Source organism: Nicotiana tomentosiformis, chromosome 3, assembly GCF_000390325.3.
Source record: "Nicotiana tomentosiformis chromosome 3, ASM39032v3, whole genome shotgun sequence".
In the NCBI taxonomy this organism is placed as follows: domain Eukaryota; kingdom Viridiplantae; phylum Streptophyta; class Magnoliopsida; order Solanales; family Solanaceae; genus Nicotiana; species Nicotiana tomentosiformis.
In genome coordinates, this window is record NC_090814.1 from 80,336,171 (window position 1) to 80,364,032 (window position 27,862).

General features: G+C 40.3%; 1 protein-coding gene across 2 annotated transcripts; it reads left to right on the top strand.

Moving 5' to 3' along the window:
- Positions 1–27,700, top strand: LOC104091959 (MADS-box protein AGL42-like). Of its 2 annotated transcripts, none has more exons than XM_070197163.1 (8): positions 1–602; positions 701–891; positions 2,580–2,664; positions 25,669–25,730; positions 25,825–25,924; positions 26,068–26,109; positions 26,205–26,243; positions 27,107–27,700. In XM_070197163.1, exons 2-8 carry the CDS (start codon positions 710–712, stop codon positions 27,239–27,241), a joined length of 645 nt encoding a protein of 214 aa, XP_070053264.1. In that variant the 5' UTR covers positions 1–602; positions 701–709; the 3' UTR covers positions 27,242–27,700. The 2 variants fall into 2 exon arrangements, with proteins under 2 accessions (XP_070053264.1, XP_070053263.1); XM_070197162.1 differs by having other exon boundaries at positions 3–602; positions 26,202–26,243.
- The last annotated feature ends 162 nt before the right edge of the window (positions 27,701–27,862 follow it).

Here is a 27,862-nt window from a genome sequence, read left to right on the forward strand (position 1 = left end):
AAGACTGATGGAAAGAGACATATGGAATAATTAGAGAACAATGATCAATATGGAAATATTGGGTTTCTGTGGTCAGAAAATGAAGATTGATACATCAACCCAAAAATAAAGATCCTTCATATCTTGGTTCTTCTATTTATGTATTTCTAGGAATCCAATTGCTTAATTTTTCTTCTTAAGATTGTTCTATCTTCATCCTCTTTCCTTTTTCAATGCTTGGGTTCTGGGCTTCTTTTGTGTTATTAGCAAATTCCCAATACCTTCATTAATTCTTTTCTAGCTGAATGTTTTTTTCTAAGATTTTCGAGCTATCACAGTTTTTGTTTGTACGTGTAGATTTTCACAGCTAGGGTTTTCCAGTCATTTGCAACTTTTTTTGTGGCTGTGAAAACTTCAGTTTCTGAAATAGATTTCTTTTAGGGTTTTGAAGTTCTTAGCATTTATTTTGCAGATTTACTTTTTTCTTCCAACAATCTTTTGGCTTGTGAATTTCTTGGATATTCAGCTTTGCACTTCTCTTTAAGCTTTTGGATATCAGCTTCTTCTTTCACCGCTAGCTTTTCAGCTAATTAATTAGTAGCTAGCTATACCTTAATTTATTGGTAAATTTTCTTTCTTAATCTTGGACGAGTTTCTTTCATTTAAATTTTGAACTACTCCTAATTAGGAGCTTTTGCCATTGACTAAATTAATTGTGCAGAAAATAAAAATGGTGAGAGGAAAGGTACAAATGAAACGAATTGAGAATTTATCAAGCAGACAAGTAACCTTCTCAAAGCGCCGGAATGGACTTCTGAAGAAAGCTAACGAGCTATCTGTTCTTTGTGATGCTGAAGTTGCTTTGATCATTTTCTCACAGAAAGGACGACTCTACGATTTTGCTAGCTCCAAGTATTTTCCCCCTCTTATTTACATATCTTTACAATAATCAATCAATTGTTTTAACGGGTCCATCTTCGTCTCGTACTCGATCTATTCTTCTTTTTTCATTGAAAAAGAAAGTTCTCACCGTGTTCAATGTGTACGTTCTTATGCTTTTGCTTGCTAGTATTAATATTCTAATTTCGATGTTGTGATGAAGCTGTAAGGAGGCATGGACTTTGTGTACTTAGAAAGTACGATGACACTGTTCTTTTTAAGTTCGTCTAGTCATAACCTCGTGTGCATCAATTGCTTACTCAGTCCGTTTGCTACATCACGATTATTGTTTCATACTTGGATCAGGGGCGTATCTAGGGTTCCACGGGGCACGTGAATCCACGATTCCCTCTCTAAATCATATATAATAATGTTATAGTTTTTCAAAAAATTTTAAATATATGTGTGTACATTCATGCTCAAAGTATTATATGATGTGATAATTATTAGGTGCATCTCTCTGGGTGAGGTTGTTAATTCAAATCTTATGTCAATCTTATTGTTTTTTTTCCCCTTTAGATTTAAATTGTAGTATTGCGTGTTGTGATCTAATGTTGTGATGCTGCAGATCGCGCATGGTCTTTTCATCATTTTATGCCAATCAAAGGCCTCTCTTATACGCACATTATCTTAATTTATTACCTTATGATATACACATTTCTTTTACATCTTGATGAAAGTTTCTTTGATGAGTGGAGTTGTTAGGTAAATGAGATTTTGTTTTTCCTTTGGGAACTTATTTTTGGGGGGTGGTTGGGGGTACGTCTCTTTTAATTGCTTTAAATCTTTTGGAGCAGTACGTATATATATCATATATGGTACATGTAATATTATTACTGCTTGTACTCCTATATATGCATCTTTTTATGTGTTAGGACACCCTCCTTATCGCTCGAGTACCCTCATTTCTTTGGGAACTAAATCCAACTAAAGTCTTGTTGATTGTGTCTGAGATAATTCTTTTTATCTTTCCCTTTTCAAGTGAAGTGATGCAACTATAAGAAAAACTAGCTACTATGGGAGAAGTAAACATAAATAAAGTTACCCTATGCAAGGATCTTATCATCTAACCTCGTCACTCCTGACTGATTCCAGCTCCATATTTCAGCTGCATCAGATAGGTATTTGGGACAAAAGGTAATCCGGCCGCAGATGATGACTAATAGGGATTAGATTGTGTAGTACCACACAGTTTAAAGGCTGTCATTGATCATTTCCAGCACACGGTTGTATGATGATTAGAAGAACAATATATAGCAATATTGGGACCTTACTAGCAACTCAATTTTAATTTTAATGGTGTATAAAAGGTAGTCCGGTACACAAAGCATCTCGTGTTCGAGTAGGGTCCCGGAATAGGCCGCATGTCAAAGGTTGTGATATAGACAGTGTATCAGTGGCTGTTTCCAGGGCTTGAACCCGTGATCTATAGGTCACACAGAGACAGCTTTACCGTTGCTCAAAGGCTAATGGCGGTGGATTCATAATATTTTTTGTTTCGACTCCTCCCATGAAGTAATATTTGTTTCTTCTTCATTTGATAGGCGGAGCAACACACTTAAGCTTTCATATATGAAAATTTTGTTCTTTGTTAAGTTTCCCCTAATTTATGACATAGTTTTGGTGAAAGCCTTACAATTACTTCATTTTGGGTGATTCAGCATGCAGAAGACAATTGAGAGATATCATGAACGTGCAAGAGAAACGATGGTGGACAACAGCACTGAACTCCAGCAATACATGGAGGTCAGTGTTCTTTTGAATTACTTCCATGGTTTTCTCTTATGTGCATCAAGCAATAACCAAGCTATTTGTGAGAAGCAAATATTGTTTGAGCTATAATGCTACTGTCAAATACTGTTGCTCTCATTACTCCTTCCCCCTTTGGGCGCCGGCCATTCCCTTTTTTTTTCTTGCTTAATTCATAGATTTAGTATAACAATATATGGAATAGGGCCTTAAATATTATAATTGCATACACATGAATATTGGATTTCATTTGTATCAAGCTATTTGTGTTTGATTGACAAATTATATGTGCAACTACTTTTGAAGCTATTATTTCAATATTGTTAGATGAAGAGGAATACTTGAGGAGATAAGAGGGTTATAGGAGAAGAGAAGACTTTGTCTTTTGGAAGAGAAGCTCTTCAACTTTTTTTAGTTTAAATGGCAAGTACGGACTAACCTAGGAGCTAAAGGAGAAATTTAGAACTACTTCTAAATAAAGCTAATCGTCTAGCAAACGCAAAACAGAATTCAGAGTTTTATGGATAAGATATCCTTCTAGAGACGTCAAAGAAGTTCTAGACAAAACTCAAACTTTATATAGTAAAGCACCTAGAAAATTTTAAATTACATTTACAACATCCCTAATCTCAATCTTCAAAAATCTTCAACTTGAGAGGCTCAATAATTTCATCCGCAACTTGATTAAGAGTTTTCACATACCTGAGCTCCACATCATTTTTGGGCAGTGTTTTTTTCGTTTTCACACATATAATTGCTCGCTCCGTTATCTAAATACCACGAATTACATTGATCCCTTTTGTCTTACCTTTTTTATGAGTTGACATTGGCTACAAATTACATCGATTTGTAATACCTTTTTTTCATTTCTTCTTGATGGTAACCGCGTCCTCTTTTTCTTCCTTATTCACGACCACCACTTCTAAATGAATCTTGACCTTTTCTCTTTATTGGAGTTGTTACAGTTGCTTCTTCCTCAACCATGACAAACACGTCCTTTATAGCTTTTTTTCACCTCCTATTATTCTTAAGGATCCCTTGGTTACAAGAAGTAGTTTTAGCTAGTGGCTCTTTGTGCGTCCTCTTGATCTTATTCTTCAAAGACTTGTAAAGAACCCTTTAATTGTTCTAACGTCGTAGAATCTAAATCTTTAGACTCCAAAATTGCACACACAATATAATTAAAAATTTAGGTGTTAAAGAACACATGATTTCTTCTAGCACATGGACAACTTCTACTTTCTCTCGGTTTCTTTTCAGTTGATTCACAACGAGGTCACTTTTAAACAATAATCCAAAAATGAATTATTTTCATTTTTAAAGTTTCAAAGTCAGCCTTTAGAGATTGAAACTTTACCTTTTTCACTTTATCAACTATTTAGAGAAAATATTGTATATCACTCTAGTTTCTTTTGGCCTTCTTAAATTGACATCATCCGAGCATTAGTGAATGAAAGTGAAAGCTTGCCAATAAGAGAATTTAACACTCATGGAAGAATCAACGGTAACAACTCTAACAATGAAGAAAAATCCAACAATCATTTAGAGACATGATCGCGGACAAGGAAGGGGGGAGGTGTCACGACCCAAAATCCCACCTTAAGGATCGTGATGATACCTAATCTATCAAACTAGGTAAGCCGATCACTTACAACAGTTAAACCAATAAAACATGATATTATGAAGCAGAGAATATAAATGCGGAAATAAAGGTGATACGAGCTAACACGACGATAATCAAAACAAATCCCCAAGACTAGGTAGTACAGAGTCACGACCTCTAACCGAATACATAAAAATATCTCAAAATACAATAATGTTCGGATAGATAATTGACATTATAATTGTAAGGAAACGACTCCAAGGGATTACGATGATCAAATCATCTCTACCTCAAGTCCTAACGATCAAAGAAGCTCTCACTGCCTGGATCTGCTATCTCCAACACCTGGATCTGCAAAATATGTGCATAAGTATAATATGAGTACACCACAGTCGGTACCCAGTAAGTATCAAGACTAACCTCGGTGGAGTAGTGACGAGGTTCAAGTTAAAACACTCACTAATCAAATAACTTGTGCAAAATATCAAAGAAAAACCGGCATCAGGAAGAATAACAGAAGGCAATAACTGAAATCCCATTCGAATAAATGATAACCATTTAGAACAAATAAAAGTACAGTTTTGACAATAAGTCATCAAATAGAATCATATACACACGACATATCGTGCCCACATTATCATTCACCTTTGCTCGGAAAAGGCCTCATGCCAGAACATAAGTGACAGTCGCACGGCAAAGACCTCGTGCCATAATATAAGTCACACTCGCACGACAAAGACCTCGTGCCACAATATAAGTCACACTCGCACAGTAAAGACCTCGTACCTTAACATATACCACAATCATACGACAAAGACTTTGTGCCACCACGTATATCGTTCCCATGTCAGTTACCAATAACATGTTCAAAAGGTATTATCAAGATTCATTTAAAACAATACATGCTATCTTTCATTTTACTTTAATCTGTTATGTTACTAATAACTCAACAGAATATGAGATAACAACTCCACGTAAGAAATTCCAATTTGGCAACCCAATCATCAAGTAATAACCGATACACAGATTAGCACATTGAAAACAACACAACAAATCACGTAAAAGGCATGACACACACAAGGAAGTCATAAGCACAAACAAGAAAGCCCCCTTTTCACCACTACACAAATATCATCAATAAAACGTCCCCAGACCATCACATATCATCCCCCACACAATCACCTCTATCTCACCGCGTGCGCAACAATAAAGTAAAGGCCTGTCTTGTCTCGCCACACGTATTTAAATAATAATCCCACCTTGTCTTGCCACATGCTCAAACCCGATATAACCCGCCTTGTATTTCCACATGTGCAGTATCAATAATAACAATAACATGACAAAAACATCATGCAAATACTTGAACAATCCGCCCAACAAATACACATGTATCATAATCACAACACCACAATATGCCAACAATTATTATCAAGACATAAACTCACAATCTGCCAACGTAGTGCACAAGGACAAACTAATAAAGGAAATGCGGATGGTTGTTCAACATAAGAGCATGAATTCAACTAGCTCACATTAGCATCAATCTCACAAACGCCCAACTTTTCCAATTAAGAAATTACAATCCTAGAACATGATCTCTAGCATAGAACATAGGTTCAAGTAATTATCCATAGTGAAACACGTGTAGTACAGGGATATCTCAATCAAAACAAGGCAATAAAAGCAATGTCAGGTCAAATCCGGTCGTAAGGCACAGATACGTCTGTGTACATACTCATTACCTCGTGTATACATCGTTTACACATAATGCAAACAAGCAATTAAGCCAAATTATGAGGGGATATTCCCCCACACAAAGTTAGGTAATTACCTAAATTAGGCCAAATCAACACTCAAACATAGATTTTTTGTTAAAATTGACTTTCGCGTGGTCCAAATCTAACAAAAAATGACTTAATAATATCAAACAATACAAGAGAAACCAATTTCGATCAATAAAGTTAAGATCTTTACACAATTTCCTAAAAGTCAACAAAAGCCAACATCGGGCCCGCTCGGGCAAAACCCGAGTCGAAGGGTAGATCTCGACTACCCATAGTCCACGAGCCCAAATATGCTATTGATTTTCAAATCCGAGTACAATTCGACTCTCAAATCTCAATTTTTTATTTTTTAAAACATAGTAAAAGATCCCCAAAAATTCCTTTCAATTCCCATAAGTTTGATATTAAAACCCATAAGAAATCAAGTTAAAATATTGAAATTGAGTCAAAATCACTTACCCAATAGCTAGATGTTAAAATCATCTCCAAATATCGTCTCCCGCCAAGTCTTGGGTTCAAAATATAATAAAATAAGACCAAGTCAGGAAATAACCAACTATAAACAAGCTGCAAATGTCGTATTTGCGACCAGAGGTTCGCAAATGCGATCTCCGCAAATGAGACACAGGGATCGCAAAGCGAACCCTGTCAGCCCCAACAAATGTCACAAATGAAACACATTCTTCACAAATGGGAAGCCAGAACTATCACAAAAGCGACAATGCCATTGCAAATATGATAATCCCAGCCTAGGTGCATCTTCGCAAATGCCATCTTGATGTTCGCAAATGCAAACCTTCCAGCTCCCAGCCCACCTCGCAAATTTGATGACCTCTTCGAAAATGCGAGGTCCACAAATGCGGACATGGTCTCGCATTTTTGAGACCTGCAACATCAACACAAAAACTAGCAAAATCGAATCTCACTCAAACACTCTGAAACGCGTCTGAAACTCTCCCGAGCACCCCGGGCTCCACACCAAACATCCACACAAGTACATAAATGATCTCGCTCGTGCACACATATCATCAAAATCACATATAAAACCACGAATCGAATACCAAAACACATCGAAATTTCCATGAAACTCAAGAACTTTTAAAACACAACCAAGCGTCTGATTCCTATCAAATCAACTCGGAATGACGCCAAACTTTGTAGACAAGTTCCAAATATTAAAACGGACCTATTCGAAGTGAAAAAACCAAAAATCCAAACCTGGTAGCCACAGTCAACCCATGGTCAAACTTAGGAAATCTCAAAAACCTCAAAATTGCCAACTTTTGGCAAAAATAGCCAAATCAACCTAGGAACCTCCGAATAAAATTCCGACCATATGCTTAGTTGTAAAATCACCATACAAACATATTGGAACAATCAAAATATCATTCCGGGATCATTTTTATAAAAGTCAAACCTCGGTCAATATTTCTAACTTAAGCTTCCAAGCTAAGAACCAAGTGTTCCCAATCAATCCAAACCAACTGTTTCTGCCAGTCACATAGTGACAAATACACACACAGGAAGCTTAAAAAGGGTAAACGGAGCTCAAATACACAAAATGACCGATTGGGTCGTTACGTTCTCCCCCACTTAAACAAACGTTAGTCTTTGAATGTTTCCAGAGTCGCTCCAGAGCCGTCAAATCACTGAATAGACTCTACATACATGTACCTATGGGCGACCCCATATCATTATAATCCATATAAGTATGTCAACAACCTCGACTGAAGATTATTCCTTCCAACCGATGAGCCTTGAACCAAAGTTAAACATTCAAGCCTCCTCCTAACACCCGATTCTTACACATACACACTGTATCGACCCTGAACATCTACAACAGATCACAATACTCTCACAAGGTATAATGTCATGGCGTAACTCATCGCTTATATGCCCATAGCAACAACTTCGACCACAATACCTGCCCATTACCAAACCCGGTATCGGTAAATAACCTCATATCGAATAAAACCTTGTTGCGAACCTTCACAATAGTGATAATGATGTAAGAAACATGTGAAAATACATTCCACTCACTCAACCAACAAGTTGTGGAGTTCTCTCGCTCGGCTAGAACCAATGCCAAGCTCTAAGCTTATCAACGACATTCTTATTCTGACATAACTCATCCAAGTCCAATCGCACTAATTTCAGGTCCAATGATCTCATCTCATCCAGTACAAGCTATACGACCGACAAGCCACACCAAACGCCACCTAGTCACATACGTCGCAATCTATACCCAACAAGCACAACTCGAGCATAACTGAAGATCAAAAGGAGAAACACATGAGAGAACTATCCAACAAGTACAAAACCCCATCAGTACCATACCATGAGCCCATTCCATAAGGGAGAAGCAAAACACATGAAATAATCATAAAGAATCTTATCCTAACATAACCCCACTGTGGGACGTAGCCCGGTCCAAACATATTGATCAACCTATAAATATGAGGATCCCATCCTCAACTCGGAATCACAAGTAGGATAAACATCCCATCAACTGAAAACCTTTCACTAACTCCATCCCATCGAATAAAACCACAAGAAGCAATGGACTCCCTATGCCTGTAGAGCGCCACAATTGCAAGTCGTGGCTAAACCATCCAGGAATCACATCCAAAATCCACCATATTACGTAACAAAAGTCCAACCCTAGTATCATAACCCCCAATAATGACTAGACAAGAACGATAAACACAACCCACCATAATAGACTTCCTAATAGGTATAGACACATAAATATGGGTACTCATGAATCACGAGGCTTATCCAAACATGAAGCAAAATAGGACGACACATACAAATAAGTAGGACCGGATCAAATAAAATTGATGCATCTCTATGACAAAACGGAACCATACCTCTAACCATACCTCATTCATACTGGGGAAAGCATAACGACGGGCCTGGCCTCCCCCTCTAAGATGCCCCCTACCCATCTTTCCCCCATCTCTAGTTGGATGTGAATGTGTAGCAACAAATGGAGCGAAACCCATAGCCTGAGTACTCTGCTGAGGTACACATGCTCGGAGTCTAGGACAATCTCTCACCTTGTGCCTGATATCCCCACACTCAAAGCAACCTCTCTGCTGACGTGGCTGTGGGAGTTGACCGGATTAAGTGCCTTAGGACCCATGGATAACTGTAGCACCACGTGAAACTTGAAGTGTAGGCTGAGATGGCTGAGGTACACATGCTCGGAGTCTGGGACAATCTCCCACCTTGTGCCTGATATCCCCACACTCAAAGCAACCTTTTTGCTGATGTGGCTGTGAGAGCTGTCCGGTATAAGTGCCTTAGGACCCATGGATAACTGGAGCACCACGTGAAACCAAAAGTGTAGACTGAGCTGGCTGGTCAACAAAACCTCTACCATGACGTGCCCTGCCCCCAAAATATGGACTAGTAGACCCTCTAGGTCCACGAGGCTTCTTAGCCTCCCTATCCTTGCATTTGCGACCAGAGGTTTGCAAATGCGGCATAGGGATCATCAAAATAACATATAAAACGACGAATCGAATACCAAACGCATAAAAATCTTCATGAAACTCAAGAACGACTAAAAACACAACCAAGCGTCTGATTCCTATCAAACTGTCACGACCCAAATTAACCCTTTCATGATGGCGCCTATCATGGAACTAGGCAAGCCGACTCATTTCCAAAACAAACCAATATTTTCATTTAAAAGATAATTTCAAGGCTATTTAACATAAAAACCTTCGTAAAGGAGTTCAAATCAAAACAAAAGTGCGAAAAGAAAAGTCCGACATCGGGGTGTCACTAGTCATGAGCATCTGCTATAATTTGTCTAACAATATCGAGACTAACATAGTCTAGAAAATAGCTAAATATAACTAAAGGAAGATAAGAGGGATAAGGGCAGGGGCTACGATCGCCAAGCAGCTACCTTGCTATCCCCGAGTAAATATGCAACCACAATAATCAACAACCGCTACCGCGTCCAGCTACACCTGGATCTGCATACAAGGTGTAGGGAATAACGTGAGTACGCCAACTCATTAAGTAACAGCAATAAATAAAGACTGAGCAGTAGTGACGAGCAATAAAGCATATAAAGTTTATATCATGAAATCTCAGTAAAATACCACATGCTTTTAAAATCAGGATTTGAATCAAAACATCCCGTTTAAACCGAGTTCTAGCAAAAATCATTTAAAAAATATTTTTCAGCAGTTTTCAAACAGAGGCTAAATGCAAAGGTGAGCAAAAATGATGAAATAATAAACAGCCTCTCGGGCAACATCACAAATATACAGCCCCTCGGGCAAACCTCACAATCACTCATGCCTCTCGAGCATACCTCACAATCACTCATGCCACTTGGGCATATCTCACAATCACTCATGCCTCCCAGTCACTCAACACTCAGCATTCGACACTTGACACTCGCACTCAGTAGGTACCTGCGCTCACTGGGGGTGTGTACAGACTCCGGAGGGGCTCCTTCAACCCAAGCGCTATATCAAGCCAAATCATGGCATAAATCACTCAGGCTCTCAGCCTATATCAAACATGCTACGATGCACAACCCGATCACATAAATATCCTCACAAATTAGGCCCTCGGCCTTACTCAGTCATAAACCTCTCAAGCCGCCCGGGCTCTCGGTAAAAACAGGGTGCTCAGCCCGAAACAACATTATATGCATCAAAACAGAGTAATAAAATTGAGTTATGCAGTAAACATGTATAACCATGACTGAGTATAGATTTTCAATCGAAAACAGTGAGAGGATAGTAAGAAAAAGGCCCCTAAGGATCCAATCAGTGCTGGCACAAGGCCCAAACATGGCATTCCGCCCAATTTACAGAAACTCATAAATATCATATAATTTCATTAAAATATGCAACTTTACAGTTGCTACAGGACGGACCAAGTCACAATCCCCAATGGTGCACGCCCACACGCCCGCCACCTAGCATGTGTGTCACCTCAAAATAGTAAATGATACGAAATATCTAGGGTTTCATACCCTCAAGACTAGATTTACAATCGTTACTTACCTCAAACCGGTCAAATCTCTACTCCGCGATGCTCTTGCCTCTCGAATCGGCCTCCAAATGCTCCGAATCTATTCACAATCAGTACAATACCATCAATATATGCTAATGGAATGAATTCCACAAGAAAAACTATCAAATTATCCCAAAAACCGAAATTGGGTCAAACCCGGCCCCGGGCCCACGTCTCGAAATCCGGCAAAATTTACAAAACTAGAAAGCCCATTCACTCATGAGTCCATACATATGAAATTTATCAAAATCCAACATCATTTGGTCCTTCAAATCCTTAAATTACCCTCCACAATCCCAAGCCCTAACCCCCCCCCCCCCCATTTTCACCCCTAATTTCCACGAATTACATGATTAAACATTGGGAAATCACCATATATACGAGTATTAGGGCTCAAGCAACTTACCTCACTGATAGCCCTTGAATCACCCTTTAAAATCACTCCCAAAAGCTCCAAAAACCGACTTGAAAATGGTTGAAATGAACCAAAATTCGCAAAGTGTGCAATATATACCTTCTGCCCAGATTTTCCCGCACCTACGGTCCTTAACTCGCACCTGCACGACCACACCTGCGGTCCAATGAGCCGCACTTGTGCAACTCACTTATCCGCCCAGACTCCGCACCTGCGGCCAGGCCTCGCACCTGCGAGCCCGCATATACGTCCAAGCTTGCGCACCTGCGCTTTACGCTCAACGTCCCAATTTCTGCATCTGCGATCAGTCCACCGCACCTGCGACTCCCCTTTCCGCAAGTGCGGAAATATTAGTAGCAGCAACTTCAGCTGCATTTTTCAACTTTGACAAATCCGTTAACCACCCGGAATTACACCAAGGCCCTCAGGACTTCAACCAAAAATACCAACAATACATATATCAACATACAAACTTAGTCGAACCTTCGAATCACTCAAAACAACATCAAATCACCAAATTACCCTCGGATTTAAGCCTAAGAACTTCTAAACTTTCAAATTCGACAACCGATTCCGAAGCCAACCAAACCACGTCCGAATGACCTCAAATTTTTCACACACATCACAGATGACACTACAAACCTACTCCAACTTCCGGAATTCTATTCCGACCCCGATATTTAATTTTTCACTGCCGACCAAAATCGCCAAATTTCCAACTTTCGCCAATTCAAGCCTAATTTTACTACGGACCTCCAAATCACATTCCGGACGCACTCCTAAGTCCAAAATCACCTAAAGGAGCTAACATAATCATCATAATTCAAATTCGAGATCGTTTACATATAGGTCAACATCCAGTTGACTTTTTCCAACTTAAGCTTCTACTTTAGAGACTAAGTGTCTCATTCCACTCTGAAACCACTCCGTACCCGAACCAACTAACCCGGTATATCATAATATAGCTTAAAAGCATAAAGGAAGCAGAAATGGGGAAAACGGGGCTATAATTCTTGAAACGACCGGCTAGGTCGTTACATCCTCCCCCTCTTAAACAACCGCTTGTCCTCGAACGGGTCTAGAAACATACCTGGAGTCTCGAATAGGAATGGATATCTGTTCCGCATTTCTCGCTCAATGTCCTAGGTGGCCTCCTCCACCGGCTGCCCTCTCCACTACACCTTTACTGAAGCTATGCCCTTTGACCTCAACCTTCGAACCTGCCGATCCAAAATAGTTATCGGCTCCACATCATATGTCATATCACCCTCCAACTGAACCGTGCTGAAATCCAAAACATGGGACGGATCGCCAACATACTTTCGGAGAATGGAAACATGAAACACTGAATGCACACTCGACAAGGTGAGTGGCAAGGCAAGCTTATAAGCCACCTCCCCTACCCTCTAAAACACCTCAAAAGGCCCAATAAACCAGGGGCTCAACTTGCCCCTCTTCCCAAACCTCATAACACCCTTCATGGGTGATACCTTCATCAAAACCTTCTCCCCAACCATGAAAGATACATCACGGACCTTCCTATCCGCATAGCTCTTCTGCCTATACTGCGCCGTGCAAAGCTGCTCCTAAATCAATTTCACCTTATCTAATGCATCCTGGACCAAGTCTATACCCAAGAGCCTAGACTCACCCAGCTCAAACCCTCCAACCGAAGATCTACACCTCCCCCCATATATAGCCTCGTACAGATCCATCTGAATACTCGACTGATAACTGTTGTTATATGCAAACTCTGCGAGTGGCAGAAACTAGTTCCATGAACCCCAAAAGTCAATGACACAAGCACACAACATGTCCTCCAATGTCTGAATGGTGCGCTCGGACTACCCGTTCGTCTGAGGGTGAAAATCTATGCTCAACTCAACCTGAGTACCCAACTCTTATTGCACGGTCCTCCAAAACAACGATGTAAACTTAGTACCTCTATCCAAAATGATAGAAACTGGGACACCATGCAAGCGAATAATCTCTCGGATGTAAATCTCAGCCAACCGCTCTGAAGTGTAAGTAGTACCAACTGGAATGAAGTGCGCGGACTTGATCAGCCGATCCACAATAACCCAAATAGCATCGAATTTCCTCGACGTCCATGGGAGCCCAACTACGAAGTCCATGGTGATCCGCTCCTACTTCCACTCTAGGATCTCTAATATCTGAAGCAAGCCATCCGGCCTCAGATGCTCATACTTAACCTGCTGACTGTTGAGACACCGAGTTACAAATCCAACTATATCCTTCATCATCCACCTCCACCAATAGTGTTGTTTCAAATCCTGGTACATCTTCGCGGCACCCAGATGGATGGAATACCGCGAGCTATGGGCCTCTTCAAGAATCAACTCCCGAAGCCCATTTACATTAGGCACACATATCCAACCCTGCATCCTCAATACACCGTCATCACCAATAGTCACATCCCTAGCATCACCTCTCCGAACCCTGTCCTGAAGAACGAGTAAGTGGGGGTTATCATACTGACGATCCCTGATATGGTGAATAAGAGAAGACCCGGAGACCACGCAAGCTAGCACCCGACTCGGCTTCGAAATATCCAATCTCACAAGCTGGCCCGCTAAGTCCTGAACATCCAATGCCAAAGGTCTCTCTGCTGCCGGAAGATATGCTAAACTTCCCAAACTCTCCGCCCGGCGACTCAAAGCATCGGCCACCACATTGGCCTTCCCCGGATGGTATAAAATAGTGATATCATAGTCCTTAAGAAGCTCCAACCATCTCCGTTGACGCAAATTAAGATCCTTCTGCTTAAACAGATGCTTCAGACTCTGGTGATCGGTATAGATCTCACAATGAACCCCATACAAATAATGACACCAAATCTTCAAGGCGTGAACAATAACTGCTAACTCAAGATCATGGACAAGATAGGTCTTCTCATGGGTCTTCAACTGGTGCAAAGCATAAGTAATCACCCTACCCTCCTGCATCAAAACACAACCAATGCCTATTTTAAGGCATCACAATACACGGTGTAAGAAACTAAGGCTAATGGCAGAACTAACACTGGAGCTATGGTTAAAGCAGTCTTGAGCTTCTGAAAGCTCTCCTCACACTCATCCGACCACCTGAATGGAGCACCCTTCTGGGTCAATTTGGTCAAGGGCGATGCAATAGATTAAAATTCCTCCACAAAGCGACGGTAATAACCCGCCAAACCAAGAAAGTTCTTAATCTCCATGGCTGAGGACGGTCTAGGCCAACTCTGCACCGCCTCTATATTCTACGGATCCACCTGAATACCCTCACTAGACACCACGTGCCTTAAAAATGCGACTGAACCGAGCCAAAACTCACACTTGGAGAACTTTGCATAAAGCTTCTCCTCCCTCAATCTTTGTAATACAATTCTCAAATGCTGAGCATGCTCCTCCTGGCTATGAGAGTACACACCAGGATGTAATCAATGAATACAACAACAAATGAGTCCAAATATGACTGGAATGCACTGTTCATCAAATGCATGAACGCTGCTGGGGCATTGGTTAGCCCAAAAGACATCATTAAGAACTCATAATGGCCATATCGGGTCCTGAAAGCTGTCTTAAGAATATCCGAATCCCGAATCTTCAGTTGGTGATAACCGTACCTCAAATCAATCTTGGAAAACACCCTCGCTCTCTGAAGCTGGTCAAATAAATCATCAATACGAGGCAAAGGATACTTGTTCTTGACTGTGACCTTGTTCAGCTGCCTGTAATCAATGCACATTCTCATGGAACCATCCTTCTTCTTCATAAATAGGACCGGTGCATGCCAAGGGGACACACTAGGCCAAATAAACCTCTTATTAAGGAGTTCCTGAAGCTGTTCCTTCAACTCCTTCAGCTCCGCCGGTGCCATACGATATGGTGAAATAGAAATGGGTTGAGTGTCCGGCACCAAATCAATACCAAAATCAATATCCCTGTCAGGCGGCATGCCCGACAGGTCTGCAGGAAACACATCCGGAAAATTACTTACCACCAGAACATAATTAATGGTAGGAGTCTCTGCACTAACATCCTTCACAAAAGCCAAGTAAGACAGACAACCCTTCTCAACCATACGCGGAGCCTTAAAATATGAAATCACCCTACTAGGTACATAATCTACAGAACCGCTCCACTCAACCCTCGAAAATCCTGGCATAGCCAATGTCACGGTCTTTGCGTGACAATATAGAACAGCATAACATGGAGATAACCAATCCATCCCAATATCACATCAAAGTTAACCATACTGAGCAACAATAGATCCACTTGGGTCTCCAGACCCCCAATAGTCACCACACATGACCGATATACGCGGTCAACAACAATAGTATCACCCATAGAAGTAGATACATGAACAGATGAAATTAAATACTCACGGGGCATATCCAGAATATGGGCGAAATACGAGGAAACATATGAATACGTGGAACCAGGGTCAAATAATACGGAGGCATCTCTGTGTCAAACTAAGACAATACCTGTAATCACAGCATCTGAAGCAATAATATCTGGTTTGGCAGGGAGGGAATAGAAACAGGCCTAGCCACCCCCTGATCTGCCTCCCCCTCTAGGGAGACCCCTAGCTGACTGACCTCCACCCCAAGCTGACTGGGTGGGTGGTGAAGTAACTTGTGCTGAAGTCGAAGGCTGACTCCTCTGCTGAGATAGACCTCCATGACGATGAGGACAATGCCTCCACATATTCCCAAACTCCCCACACTCAAAACAACTCCCTGATGCTAGTGGCGGCAACTGAAGGGAACCCCTAGCACCGAAATAACTGGTAGAAGAACCTGGCATGGAGGAGCTCTGAACTAGTGGAGCACGGGATGAACTCTAAGTTGGAAGGGCACCGAGTGATGAGTGGCCCTGATTAGAACTGAAAGAACCATGGCCAGATGATGAACCACTGTGAAATGGCCGAGCTGACTGAGCCTGTCTGAAATGACGACCTCTACCGTGCTGGAAGTGACCCTCAAAAGGATCACCGCTGAATCCACCCAGACCACGAGGCCTCTTGGCCTCCCTCTCTACCTTCTCCTGACTGCGAACCATCTCAATCTGTCGAGCAATGTGGACAATCTCATCAAAGGTAGCACCAGACACCCTCTCTCTGGTCATAAGCAGTTGTAGCTGAAAAGTGAGACCATCAATAAACCTCATGATCCTCTCCCTGTCCGTGGGAATCAACCAGATAGCACGAGCCAACTCCGAGAATCGCATCTCATACTGCATCACAGACATATCACCCTGGCAAAGTCGCTCAAACTGTCTGCGCAGCTCCTCCCTGCGGGATCGAGGCACGAACTTCTCCAAAACGACAACAGAGAACTACTACCAAGTAAGGGGTGTTGCGCCAATAGGCCTACATCTCTCGTAACTCTCCCACCATCTGAGTGTAACCCCAGAAAACTGAAAAGTAGTGAATGAGACCCCACAAGTCTCGAGAATACCTGCAGTACAAAGTATCCTCTGACACCTGTCCAAGAAGTCCTGAGCATGCTCTCTCAGTGCCATTGAAAGGTGGCGGCTGGAGTCTCCCAAACCTCTCCAACCTATGCTGATCATCCTCGGGCATAGCAGGAACTACATAATCCTATGCAGCTACAATCGGCTGGGCTGGTGGTGCCCCATGTGTCTTGAGTCCTTGAAAAACCTGCTCGAGTGTGCGAGCGACGGGAGTCTGAGTGCCTGTGCCTCCCCCGGCCTAAGAAGGGGTTGCGGCCGTCGAGATAGAGACCGCCTGAGCAAGGCCGGTACACGCTGTAAGAATCTGAGTTAGGGCCTCCTGAAGGCCTGGAATCATAATAGGCACAGGTGGTGCCTGAGCTGATGCATCAACAACTGGAATTTGGTCTTGATCTGGAGCAACTGGTAGATCTGCAGGTACTGCCCCAGCTACGGCGCAGGTTGAACCTCTGCCTCTACCACGACCTCTACTGCAGCCTCGGCCTCTAGCGGCCCTGGCTGGTGGTACTGGTGGCTGGCCCTCCTGACCGGTAGTACGAGTCCTCACCATCTGTGAGAGAATGAAAAAACAGATGTTTAGTTACTAGAATCAATAGATTCGCACAACAATAATTCAAGAATGTGCAGTTTCCTAAGGGTTCTGTAGCCTCTCGAAGATAAGTACAAACATTTCCGTACTGATCCGCAAGACTCTACTAAACCCGCTCATGACTCGTGAGACCTATGTAACCTAGGCTCTGATATCAACTTGTCACGACCCAAACTAAACCTGTCGTGATGGCGCCTATCGTGAAACTAGGCAAGCCGACTCATTTCCAAAACAAACTGATATTTTTATTTCAAAGATAATTTCAAGGCTATTTTACATAAAAACCTTCATAAAGGAGTTCAAATCAAAATAAAAGTGCGGAAAGAAAAGCCCGACATTGCGGTGTCACTAGTCATGAGCATATGCTACAATTTGTCTAACAATATCGAGACTAACATTGTCTAAAAAATAACTAAATACAACTAAAGGAAGATAAGAGGGAGAAGAGCAGGGGCTGCGATCGCCAAGAAGCTACTTTGCTATCCCCGAGAAAATTTGCAACCAGAATAATCAACAACCGTTACCGTGTCCAGCTACACCTGGATCTACACACAAGGTGTTGGGAGTAACGTGAGTACGCCAACTCAGTAAGTAATAACAATAAATAAAGACTGAGCAGTACTGACGAGCAATAAAGCATATACAGTTCATATCATGAAATCTCAGTAAAATACCACATGCTTATAAAATTAGGATTTGAATCAAAACATCCCGTTTAAACCGAGTTCTAGTAAAAATCATTTAAAAAATATTTTTCAGCAGTTTTCAAACAGAGGCTAAATGCAAAGGTGAGCAAAAATGATGAAATCATAAACAGCCTCTCGGGCAACATCACTCGTATACAGCCCCTCAGGCAAACCTCACAATCACTCATGCCTCTCGAGCATACCTCACAATCACTCATGCCACTTGGGCATATCTCACAATCACTCATGTCTCCCAGTCACTCAGTATTTGGCACTCGGTACTCGCACTCAGTAGGTACCTGCACTCACTGGGGGTGTGTACAGACTCCGGAGGGGCTCCTTCAATCCAAGCGCTATATCAAGCCAAATCATGGCATAAATCACTCCCGCCCTCGGCCTATATCAAACATGCTACGACGCGCAACCCGATCCCATAAATATCCTCACAAATTAGGCACTCGGCCTCACTCAGTCATAAACCTCTCAAGCCGCTCGGGCTCTCAGTAAAAACAGGGTGCTCAGCCCAAAACAATATTTATATGCATCAAAACAGAGTAATAAAATTGAGTTATACAGTAAACATGTATAACCATGACTGAGTATAGATTTTCAATCGAAAATAGTGAGAGGATAGTAAGAAAAAGACCCCTAAGGATCCAATCAGTACTGGCACAAGGCCCAAATATGGCATTCCGCCCAATTTACAGAAACTCATAAGTATCATATAATTTCAATAAAATATCCAACTTTACAGTTGCTACGGGACAGACCAAGTCACAATCCCCTACGGTGCACGCCCACACGCCCGCCACCTAGCATGTGCGTCACCTCAAAATAGTAAATGATACGAAAAATTCGGGGTTTCATACCCTCAGGACTAGATTTACAATCGTTACTTACCTCAAACCGGTCAAATCTCTACCCCGCGATGCTCTTGCCTTTCGAATCGGCCTCCAAATGCTCCTAATCTATTCACAATCAGTGCAATACCATCAATATACGCTAATGGAATGAATTCCACAAGAAATATTATCAAATTAGCCCAAAACCCGAAATTGAATCAAACCCGCCTCCCGACCCACGTCTGGCATTCCGACAAAATTTACAAAACTAGAAAGCCACTCATGAGTCCATACATACGAAATATATTAAAATCCGACATCATTTGGTCCATCAAATCCTTAAATTACTCTCCACAATCCCAAGCCCTAACCCCCCATTTTTCACCCCTAATTTCCACTAATTATATGATTAAATAACGGGAAATCACCATATATACGAGTATTAGGGCTCAAGCACCTTACCTCACTGATAGCCCTTGAATCATCCTTCAAAATCACTCTCAAAAGCTCCAAAAACCGACTTGAAAATGGTGGAAATGAACCAAAATTCGCGAAGTGTGCAATATATACCTTCTACCCAGGTTTTCCCGCACCTACGGTCCTTAACTCGCACCTGCGGTCCAAGGAGCCGCACTTGCGCAACTCAATTATCCGCCCAGACTCCGCAGCTGCGGCCATGCCTTGCACCTATGGGCCCACAGGTGTGTCCAAGCTTGCGCACCTACGCTTTACGCTCAACGTCCCAATTTCCGCATCAGCGATCAGTTCGCCGCACCTGCGACCCTCGCACCTGCGACTCCCCCTTCTGCAGGTGTGGAAATATTAGTAGCTTTAGCTGCATTTTTCAATTTTGACAAATCCGTTAACCACCCGGAATCACCCCGAGGCCCTTGGGACTTCAACCAAAAATACAAATCAAGTCATATATTAACATACAAACTTAGTCGAACCTTCGAATCACTCAAAATAACGTCAAATCACCAAATTATCTTCGGATTCAAGTCTAAAAATTTCTAAACTTCTAAATTCGACAACCGACGCTGAAACCAACCAAAGCACGTCCGAATGACCACAAATTTTGTACACACGTCAAAAACGACACTACAAACCTACTCCAAATTCCGGAATTCCATTTCGACCCCGATATCAAATTTTTCACTAACGATCAAAATCGCCAAATTTCCAACTTTCGCTAATTCAAGCCTAATTCTACTACGGACCTCCAAATCATATTCCAGACGCACTCCAAAGTCCAAAATCACCTAACGGAGCTAACAGAACTATAAGAATTGAAATCCGAGATCGTTTACACATAGGTCAACATCTAGTTGACCTTTTCCAACTTAAGCTTCTACTTTAGAGACTAAGTGTCTCATTCCACTTCGAAACCACTCCGGACCCAAACCAACTAAGCCAATATATCATAATATAGCTTAAAAGCATAAAGGAAGCAGAAATGGGGAAAACGGGGCTATAACTCTCGAAACGACAGGCCGAGTCGTTACACAAACCAACTCGGAATGATGCTAAACTTTGCAAACAAGTTCCAAATGACATAATGAACCTATTTCAAGTCTCGAAACTAAAAATTCGAATCCGGTAGCCACAAAATAAACCCATAGGCAAACATAGAAAATCTTTAAACTTTCAAATTACCAACTTTCGACAAAATTAGTCAAAGCAACCTAGGAATATCTGAATAAAATTTCGAGCATATGCTTAAGTTAAAATCACCATACAAACCTATTAGAACCATCAAAATACCGTTCTAGGGTCGCTTTCACCAAAATCAAACCTAGGTCAACATTTTCAATTTAAGCTTCTAAGATAAGAACCAAATGTTCCCAATCAATCAAAACCAACCATTTTCGCAAGTTACATTGTCACAAATACACACACATGAATCTTCAAAAGGGGAAACGAAACTCAAATACATAAAACGACTGGTCGGATCATTACAAGAGTACATAGTTGCCATCAAGAAACAAATAAAATAGGTATGACAAAATCTAATGTTGAGTGCTAAAATTATCATTGGGCATTACCCTTGGAGTGCTATACAACATTGAAGAGAAACCCAACCTTATTGATGACAGGAAAGAAATAGTAATGTCAATATTGTTCTCACATTTAAGGGGAATAAGACAAGGATGGCTGTAGTTTGTGGTAATTGGACAATCGAGCAAGCAACCATAGTGTGGATACAAATAAAATATATTGCCAAGGAGTAAGTGGAGCTCAACTATGTAAAGATTCGTGATCAAGAGGTGCAAATATTTTTGTGAAACTTCTCAAGTTTGAAGATTTTCAAAAATTAGGATCAAGACTTGGAGTAAATCAAAGAAAATTCAAAATTAAGGGCATGGATGTTGTTGATGTAACTTAGAATTTGTTTCTTTGCTTCAAGTCTTGATCTCAGTCTTCAAAAATCTTAAAACTTGAAAGAATACGTAAAAGTGTTCGCAACTTGATAATGAGTCTTCATATTTGAACTCCAAGTCTTTCATGAAACACTTTTTTTGTATCAAAAATACATATGGTTGGTGCTCCGTTGTCCAAATATTACGAACGACAATCGACCTCATCCTTCTCTATGACCATGAATCCATGATCTCTAAATGCTTGTCGACTTTTCTCTTTATTGTTGGAATTGCTATACGATTGCTTCTTCCTCTTTCACGTCCACCACGTTCACATGCTGTATAACTCTTTTCACCTCCATCATCCTTTAGGGATGCTTTGGTTTTAAAAAAGTTGTCTAGTAGCTCTTCTTGTGTCCTCTTGATCTTTTTTCATGGGCTTGTAAAGAACCTTTAAATTGCCCCTACCATCATAAAATTTAAATCTTTCAACCCTCAATAGCACACACCACATAATTAAATTTAGATGTTCAAGAATGCATGATCTTTTCTACCACATGGTTATCCCTTACTTTCTTTCTTTTCCTTTTTAACAGATTCATAACAATCTTTATTTTTGAAGAATAATCTGAATCTTTCTTCATTTTTAAAGCTTTAATGCTTATGAACTCTTTGGAGAGATCTTTTATAATCTCGTAAGCTTTTTTGAGCTGGTTGCATTGACTACCTTTTCAAATATAGCATCATCCTAGCATTGGTGATGAGAGTGAGAGTTATTCTTTCTTATCTTTTCAAATATCATCCCAGCATCGGTGATTTTCTTAAGCCTGAGATTCACCTCAGTGCGGTAGTCAAAGCTCAAGAACTGACTTCAGCCTTCCAACACTTAATTTTATTTTAGGATCATTAAGATCTGATTTGATTGTAAGGCAGCAGAGTAAACAAAAAGAAAATGTTGAAGGCACAATATACGTGAAACACTTTTCCCAACTTGTATTAATAAGATGTATGCAAGAACATAAAGAAGCCAACCCTTTGGCCAAGTACAAAGAACACCCTAGTTTAATGCCTTAGAATATTTTTTCTACACTAAGCAATTCTATCTCTCTACTCGAAATTAGGTGCTAGTAGCACACATTTATAATGCAGTCAGCCCTATTATACATGTCAGACTCTCATGAGTTAGTTTTTCCTAATTCAGTTGACATCCCCAACTGATAGGCTATAAAATCGTGCATTTACTTAGCCTACAAAACTGCCTTGACTGGATAGTGGTAGAAATAACCACCCGATTTCTTTGACATGTGCTTGGCATGCTTGTCAACCACCTCATGTGCATTGCACACTTGTGTCTTGTGCCCAGCTACATGCTTTAAGTCAAGGCTAGCGCCTAGCCTTGTCAACTTTGCCATGCCAACTGCCTATGCCGAGTCCCACGTACAATGGCCCATGATAAGGAGCAATATATCAAACCCTTGCCATGTATGTTCCATAGTCCGAGCTCCTTGGCTAAGGGGCTAACAAACCTCCCCCACTCGAAGAATTTGTCGTCCTCGACGAAGCAGTTTTCGCATTTTTTCCAGCACCACCATTGATCCCAAATATGCATATTGTTCTTCACCTCTTGCTGCTCCGCTTGACTATTATCTTCTGTAAGTAGAGCAGTATTTCGCTTAAGCTGCGCCAATTTCTTGCCAAATAAGTCCTTTGCAAAGAAAGCAACCATCAAATTTGCCACTTTGTTCCCCTTGCTTTGAAGTTCCAGTACTTAGCTTTTCCTTCTCGTTGCCATTGTCCTCAGTAGCATCATCATTGTCATTTCCCCTTATCTTTCATTTCTTTGCCTTGTCCTTGTTTTCATGTTTGAACTTAGACATAAAAAAAAGTCCGAATTTTCCTGTCCCAACCGGAAGTAACCCAATGCATTCACGTTATGCCTTCGGAGGTCCATTTGCGCGCCCACGACTGCTACCCATGCAAGAAGTTATGCGACTTGTCTTCCTCAAACATATTGCATGTCTAGCATCGAAGAACTGAAATCTTTGATATATTCTCTAACCGTTTCAATTTGCCTCAACTTTTTCAAACGGTTTCTAGCAATCCAACCCGCATTGCTAGGAAAGATTGATCCATTAACTCTTTTTTCAGCCTTTCCCAAAAGTCAATTTTAGGCCGATCAGCACTCACGTCATCTGCCATGCACGTACGGCACCATAGTTTAGCATTGTCTACCAAGTACATTGTTTTAGCATTAACTTTGTCCTCATCTCGCACATGGGCAGCATGAATGTACTGCTCCATATGGCACAAGAAGTTTTTCGAGTTTTTGGCACTCCTTACACCATTAAACTCTTTTGGATCCGGTATTTTAACCTTGGGACGATCTGCACCACGTTGAGCATCAAAATTGCCAACAACACGACGCAACAGGTTATTTTTTGCCATCAGGTTTGTGCACTCTTGGCTAAGTCTTTTTATCTCTGCCTCAAGATAGGCAAGACGAGTTACAATAGACAAGAGTTGCTCACCCTCAGAAACTGTTCCACCAGCGCCTCTAACGCTGCTAGTTTTTCTTGCAATTCTGCGTTGTCACCATTCATGTTCACGAACAACACTGTCTTTTTCACGAAATCCAGCCACTGAACGACATGATTTTACAAACCCTTTATCTACAATCTCTCACGCAATTTGAGAACCAAAATTGGCCATTCGAAGGCACCATTTTTCATGACTTTCTTCGATGAGACCAGGGGCGGACCTACGTTGGGTCAAGAGGGTTCATATGAACCCACTTCGTCGAAAAATAACACTATGTAAACATGTATATTTTTTCTTTCTTCGAGAAAATAGTTGACAAAACGTTTTGTTGACCCCTCTTAGCATAAAGATAGTGTCTGTCCTGCTGGCAAAGTGGATTCAAATTTATTAGGACGTCCTGAGTTCGAAACTAGTCTGTCCAAGAAAGTTTTCCTATATATATAATAGGATACTCTTTTAGACATAGAACATACACAAAAGTTTATATTTCTCTTTTAAAACTAGGAAAGATTTTTCCATATAAATACAATTTAGAAAAAGAAAATTACACCGTTTTATTTTTTTTCCTAATAGAATAAAAAATCTGAAAATTATAAATAATTCCCAATTCCCAAATCCTTCACTGCTTCTTTCTTGCCTGAATCTTTCAATTCAAGTTCAAAGTCACATTGCTTCCATAGCCATCTCGGTACGCACTGCCGCTTCTCGCTGTCTTTGTATATTTGCTTCTTTGTATTTTGAACTCACTTGCTAAAAATTCTGGGTCCGTCACTGGATGAGACGAGGAAATTGAAAAGAAGTGGTGCATTATTTGTCGTAACTATTTGTCCGCCACTGGATGAGACGAGGAAGAGGAATACTTGAGGAGATAAGAGGATTGTAGGAGGAGAGAAGATCGAAGAGTATTGAAGAGAGAAGTTCTTCAACCTTTCTAATTGAAAGTAGTCATTAGTACAAAGAGGGTTATTTATGGGTGTTAAAAGAGAATTCTAGCTAGAACAATTTTTAGATAAAATTTATCACCTAGAAATTACAAAAGAGAGTCTAGAGGTCTTTCTAGATAAGATTATTCTTGAGAAATACAAAAGAGTTCTATACCGAACTCAAACTTAATACCTAGAAAATTCTTAATTACATTTACAACAAATTTATCGATGGCATTCAGTTGATGATGGATTATTAGTCTTTCTATATATCAGAAATATTTGTACAATTAGCACTGTGGAAAAGATCTTACAGTGGACAAAATGAAGAAACCTTCTTACCAAAATCTGTAACTGTGACTATTAATAAAATTTAGCTCGTCATTTCCAAACTGAGAAGATCCCACTAGTATGTTCTCGTTGTTTCCTATCAGTCCTACTGAATCAGCAATTCAAGCGACCGAGAAATATGTGCCACAATTTGAGTATGATGAAACCAAGAGGCTTGATGAGGGAGATAATAAGCATAAAATAAATCCATAATTCTTCATTTTACGAGATTGATTATTTGCACCTAATTATGACCAATGGGGTAAAACTATACAGAATATCTCATTGAACATCATCTATAATCCAGTTTTTGCATATTTTTATTGTAACAATATGGCTTCTTTCATCTTTTTTTTTTCTTTTTTAAGTATGGCTTCTTTCATCATATATTGATTTCATATGCAGCACTTGAAGCATGAGACAGCTAACATGGCAAAGAAGATAGAAATCCTTGAAGTTTCCAAACGGTTATTCTCTCCGCTTATTCTTCAATATGCTTCTCTCAAGCTACTTGGAGTATTTACTTAAATTAATGTTGAATTTATCAAATGCCTTAATTAGGAAGCTGATGGGACAAGGTTTAGGGTCATGTTCAATGGATGAACTACAAGAGATTGACAGCAAGCTCGAGAGGAGCCTGGAAAATATCAGGGCCAGAAAGGTAGTATCAATTAATCTTCTGCAAAATGCACTTTGATTCCCTTTTCTTCCTTATTTCTTGTTTGCAATATCAGACCATTTTATCCAATATTTAGGTGTTTTCGCAGTAATCATTAACCTGTTCCGTCTTTGGTCATTTTCTAGGCTCAATTATTTAAGGACGAAATAGAAAGCCTAAAAGCAAGGGTATGATGAGCAGTTTATGCATTTTAGGGCTTTTACTTCTTTGGTAAATTCATTGTTTTCTGACTTTTTGTGTATTTTTTTGTCTTGTTCAGCAGTGTCTATTGCTAGAAGAAAATGCAAATTTACGAGAAAAGGTGAACTCTCTGATTTTCGCTTTTCCCCCTTAGACTATTAGTTGAAGAAAATGCATGATCATCGGACACAGTGGCGGTGCCACTTATGTCCAAGGGGAGTCGATTCGTCGGAAAATTGCATATGGCATAACGATATATGCCATATGCTGAATCTCCTTGACTTCTTTATGTGTTTACTTCTTTATAGTTGAACAGTAAAATCCTAACTCTAACTCTGCGACTTATTGAACATGCAAACTGAATCTATAGGGATTTATTCTAATCCAATTAGCAAAAGGAGTCATGGTATTGTCTGAAATTGTAGTTCAATTGCATGCAATCCTATCTGGAAAGAGTTAAGTTTGCTATTATGGCTAATCATTGCGGTAAAAAATTGAAATTCCAAAATTTGCTTTGTGTTGGAGGCCATCCTATCTTGATTATTCTTTATTTTGGCGAAACGAAGTTATAGTATCAAATCCCGTTTGTCTAAATCATACTAGGATTTATTGTACATTGCTTTTCTGAGATCACATCTGTGCAGTTATACAAGTATATAAGCATGCATAGGTTAATGCAAGTGTTTGTGCATGTAAAGCGTTGAGTATTATCGTGACTGCTTAATTAGTGGTTTATACTCATTTCCATTTCTATACATTTTCTCAATATCTAATGGTGCTTTGGGCCTTAGTAATTAATAGTTCTAACTACGCGTAAGTTATGAAATGTAGTCAGCTTATAACATTAGGGCATCATTATACTAATTAATCATGTGTTTGTTAGCTTATAGGCTAGTTGAACTGTATTTTATTGATTTAAACAGTTACACTATTATTTGGTTTATATTCTCATTTGCACATTTGAAAAATCATTTATCAACCCAGTGCCGCCTAATGCCAACGCCATCAGCAACACCACCAACTCAACGGAAAGAAAGGGGAAATTGTAGCAAAAATGCCCAGAATTCGGAGGTGGAGACTGAATTGTTTATCGGCCTTCCTGTAATGCGCTGCGCATAGCTGCTGAGACAATTAATGGGATATATTTCGATTTGCATAATTGCATACATATTTTATGGCTTTTCTCAGTAACATAGAATAAATGGCTAGCATTGCTCAATTGTTTACACACTTAAGGGCTTGCAAATTCAACAAATAAAACCTTCCAATAAGGGTAATCCTCTCTTTTTTTTTTCTTTTTCTTGTAGTGACCTTTTTGTTGTTTACCAAGTGTAACTACGTTTCCCCGAACAACAATTTTCACTACAAGAAATCGGACTTTTTGCGGCGACAAAAGTCTCTACAAAAACCCTGAAAGTCGCTACTAGTTGCTTGTTCAAAACCCTGAAAGTCTGATTTGAGTTGAATATGTTTACTATATCGTTTGTCTTTTTTTACGTTTTAAACTCAATGTTCTGATGAAATTGTTTTACGGTCATATTCGAATAGTGAGAAAAAAGATAGTGATGTTTAGGTGTACATAGGTTGGGTTGGTTCAGATTTTTCAATTATCGGATTTTGCATACCCTTTGTCTATGATTTTGCATACATCTTGAGAGCCAAAAATGATTTTCATACGTAGAAATCAATTCTCATAATTATCTTTTGTGAGACGGTAGTACTAAACAGATAGCGGACCAT

Coding starts and splice junctions, on each gene's coding strand:
- LOC104091959 (XM_070197162.1), top strand. CDS start 710: ATGGTGAGAGGAAAGGTACAAATGAAACGAATTGAGAATTTATCAAGC. Junction 25,925..26,067: donor AAAATATCAGGGCCAGAAAG/GTAGTATCAATT, acceptor GTCATTTTCTAG/GCTCAATTATTTAAGGACGA. Junction 26,244..27,106: donor ATGCAAATTTACGAGAAAAG/GTGAACTCTCTG, acceptor TTATCAACCCAG/TGCCGCCTAATGCCAACGCC.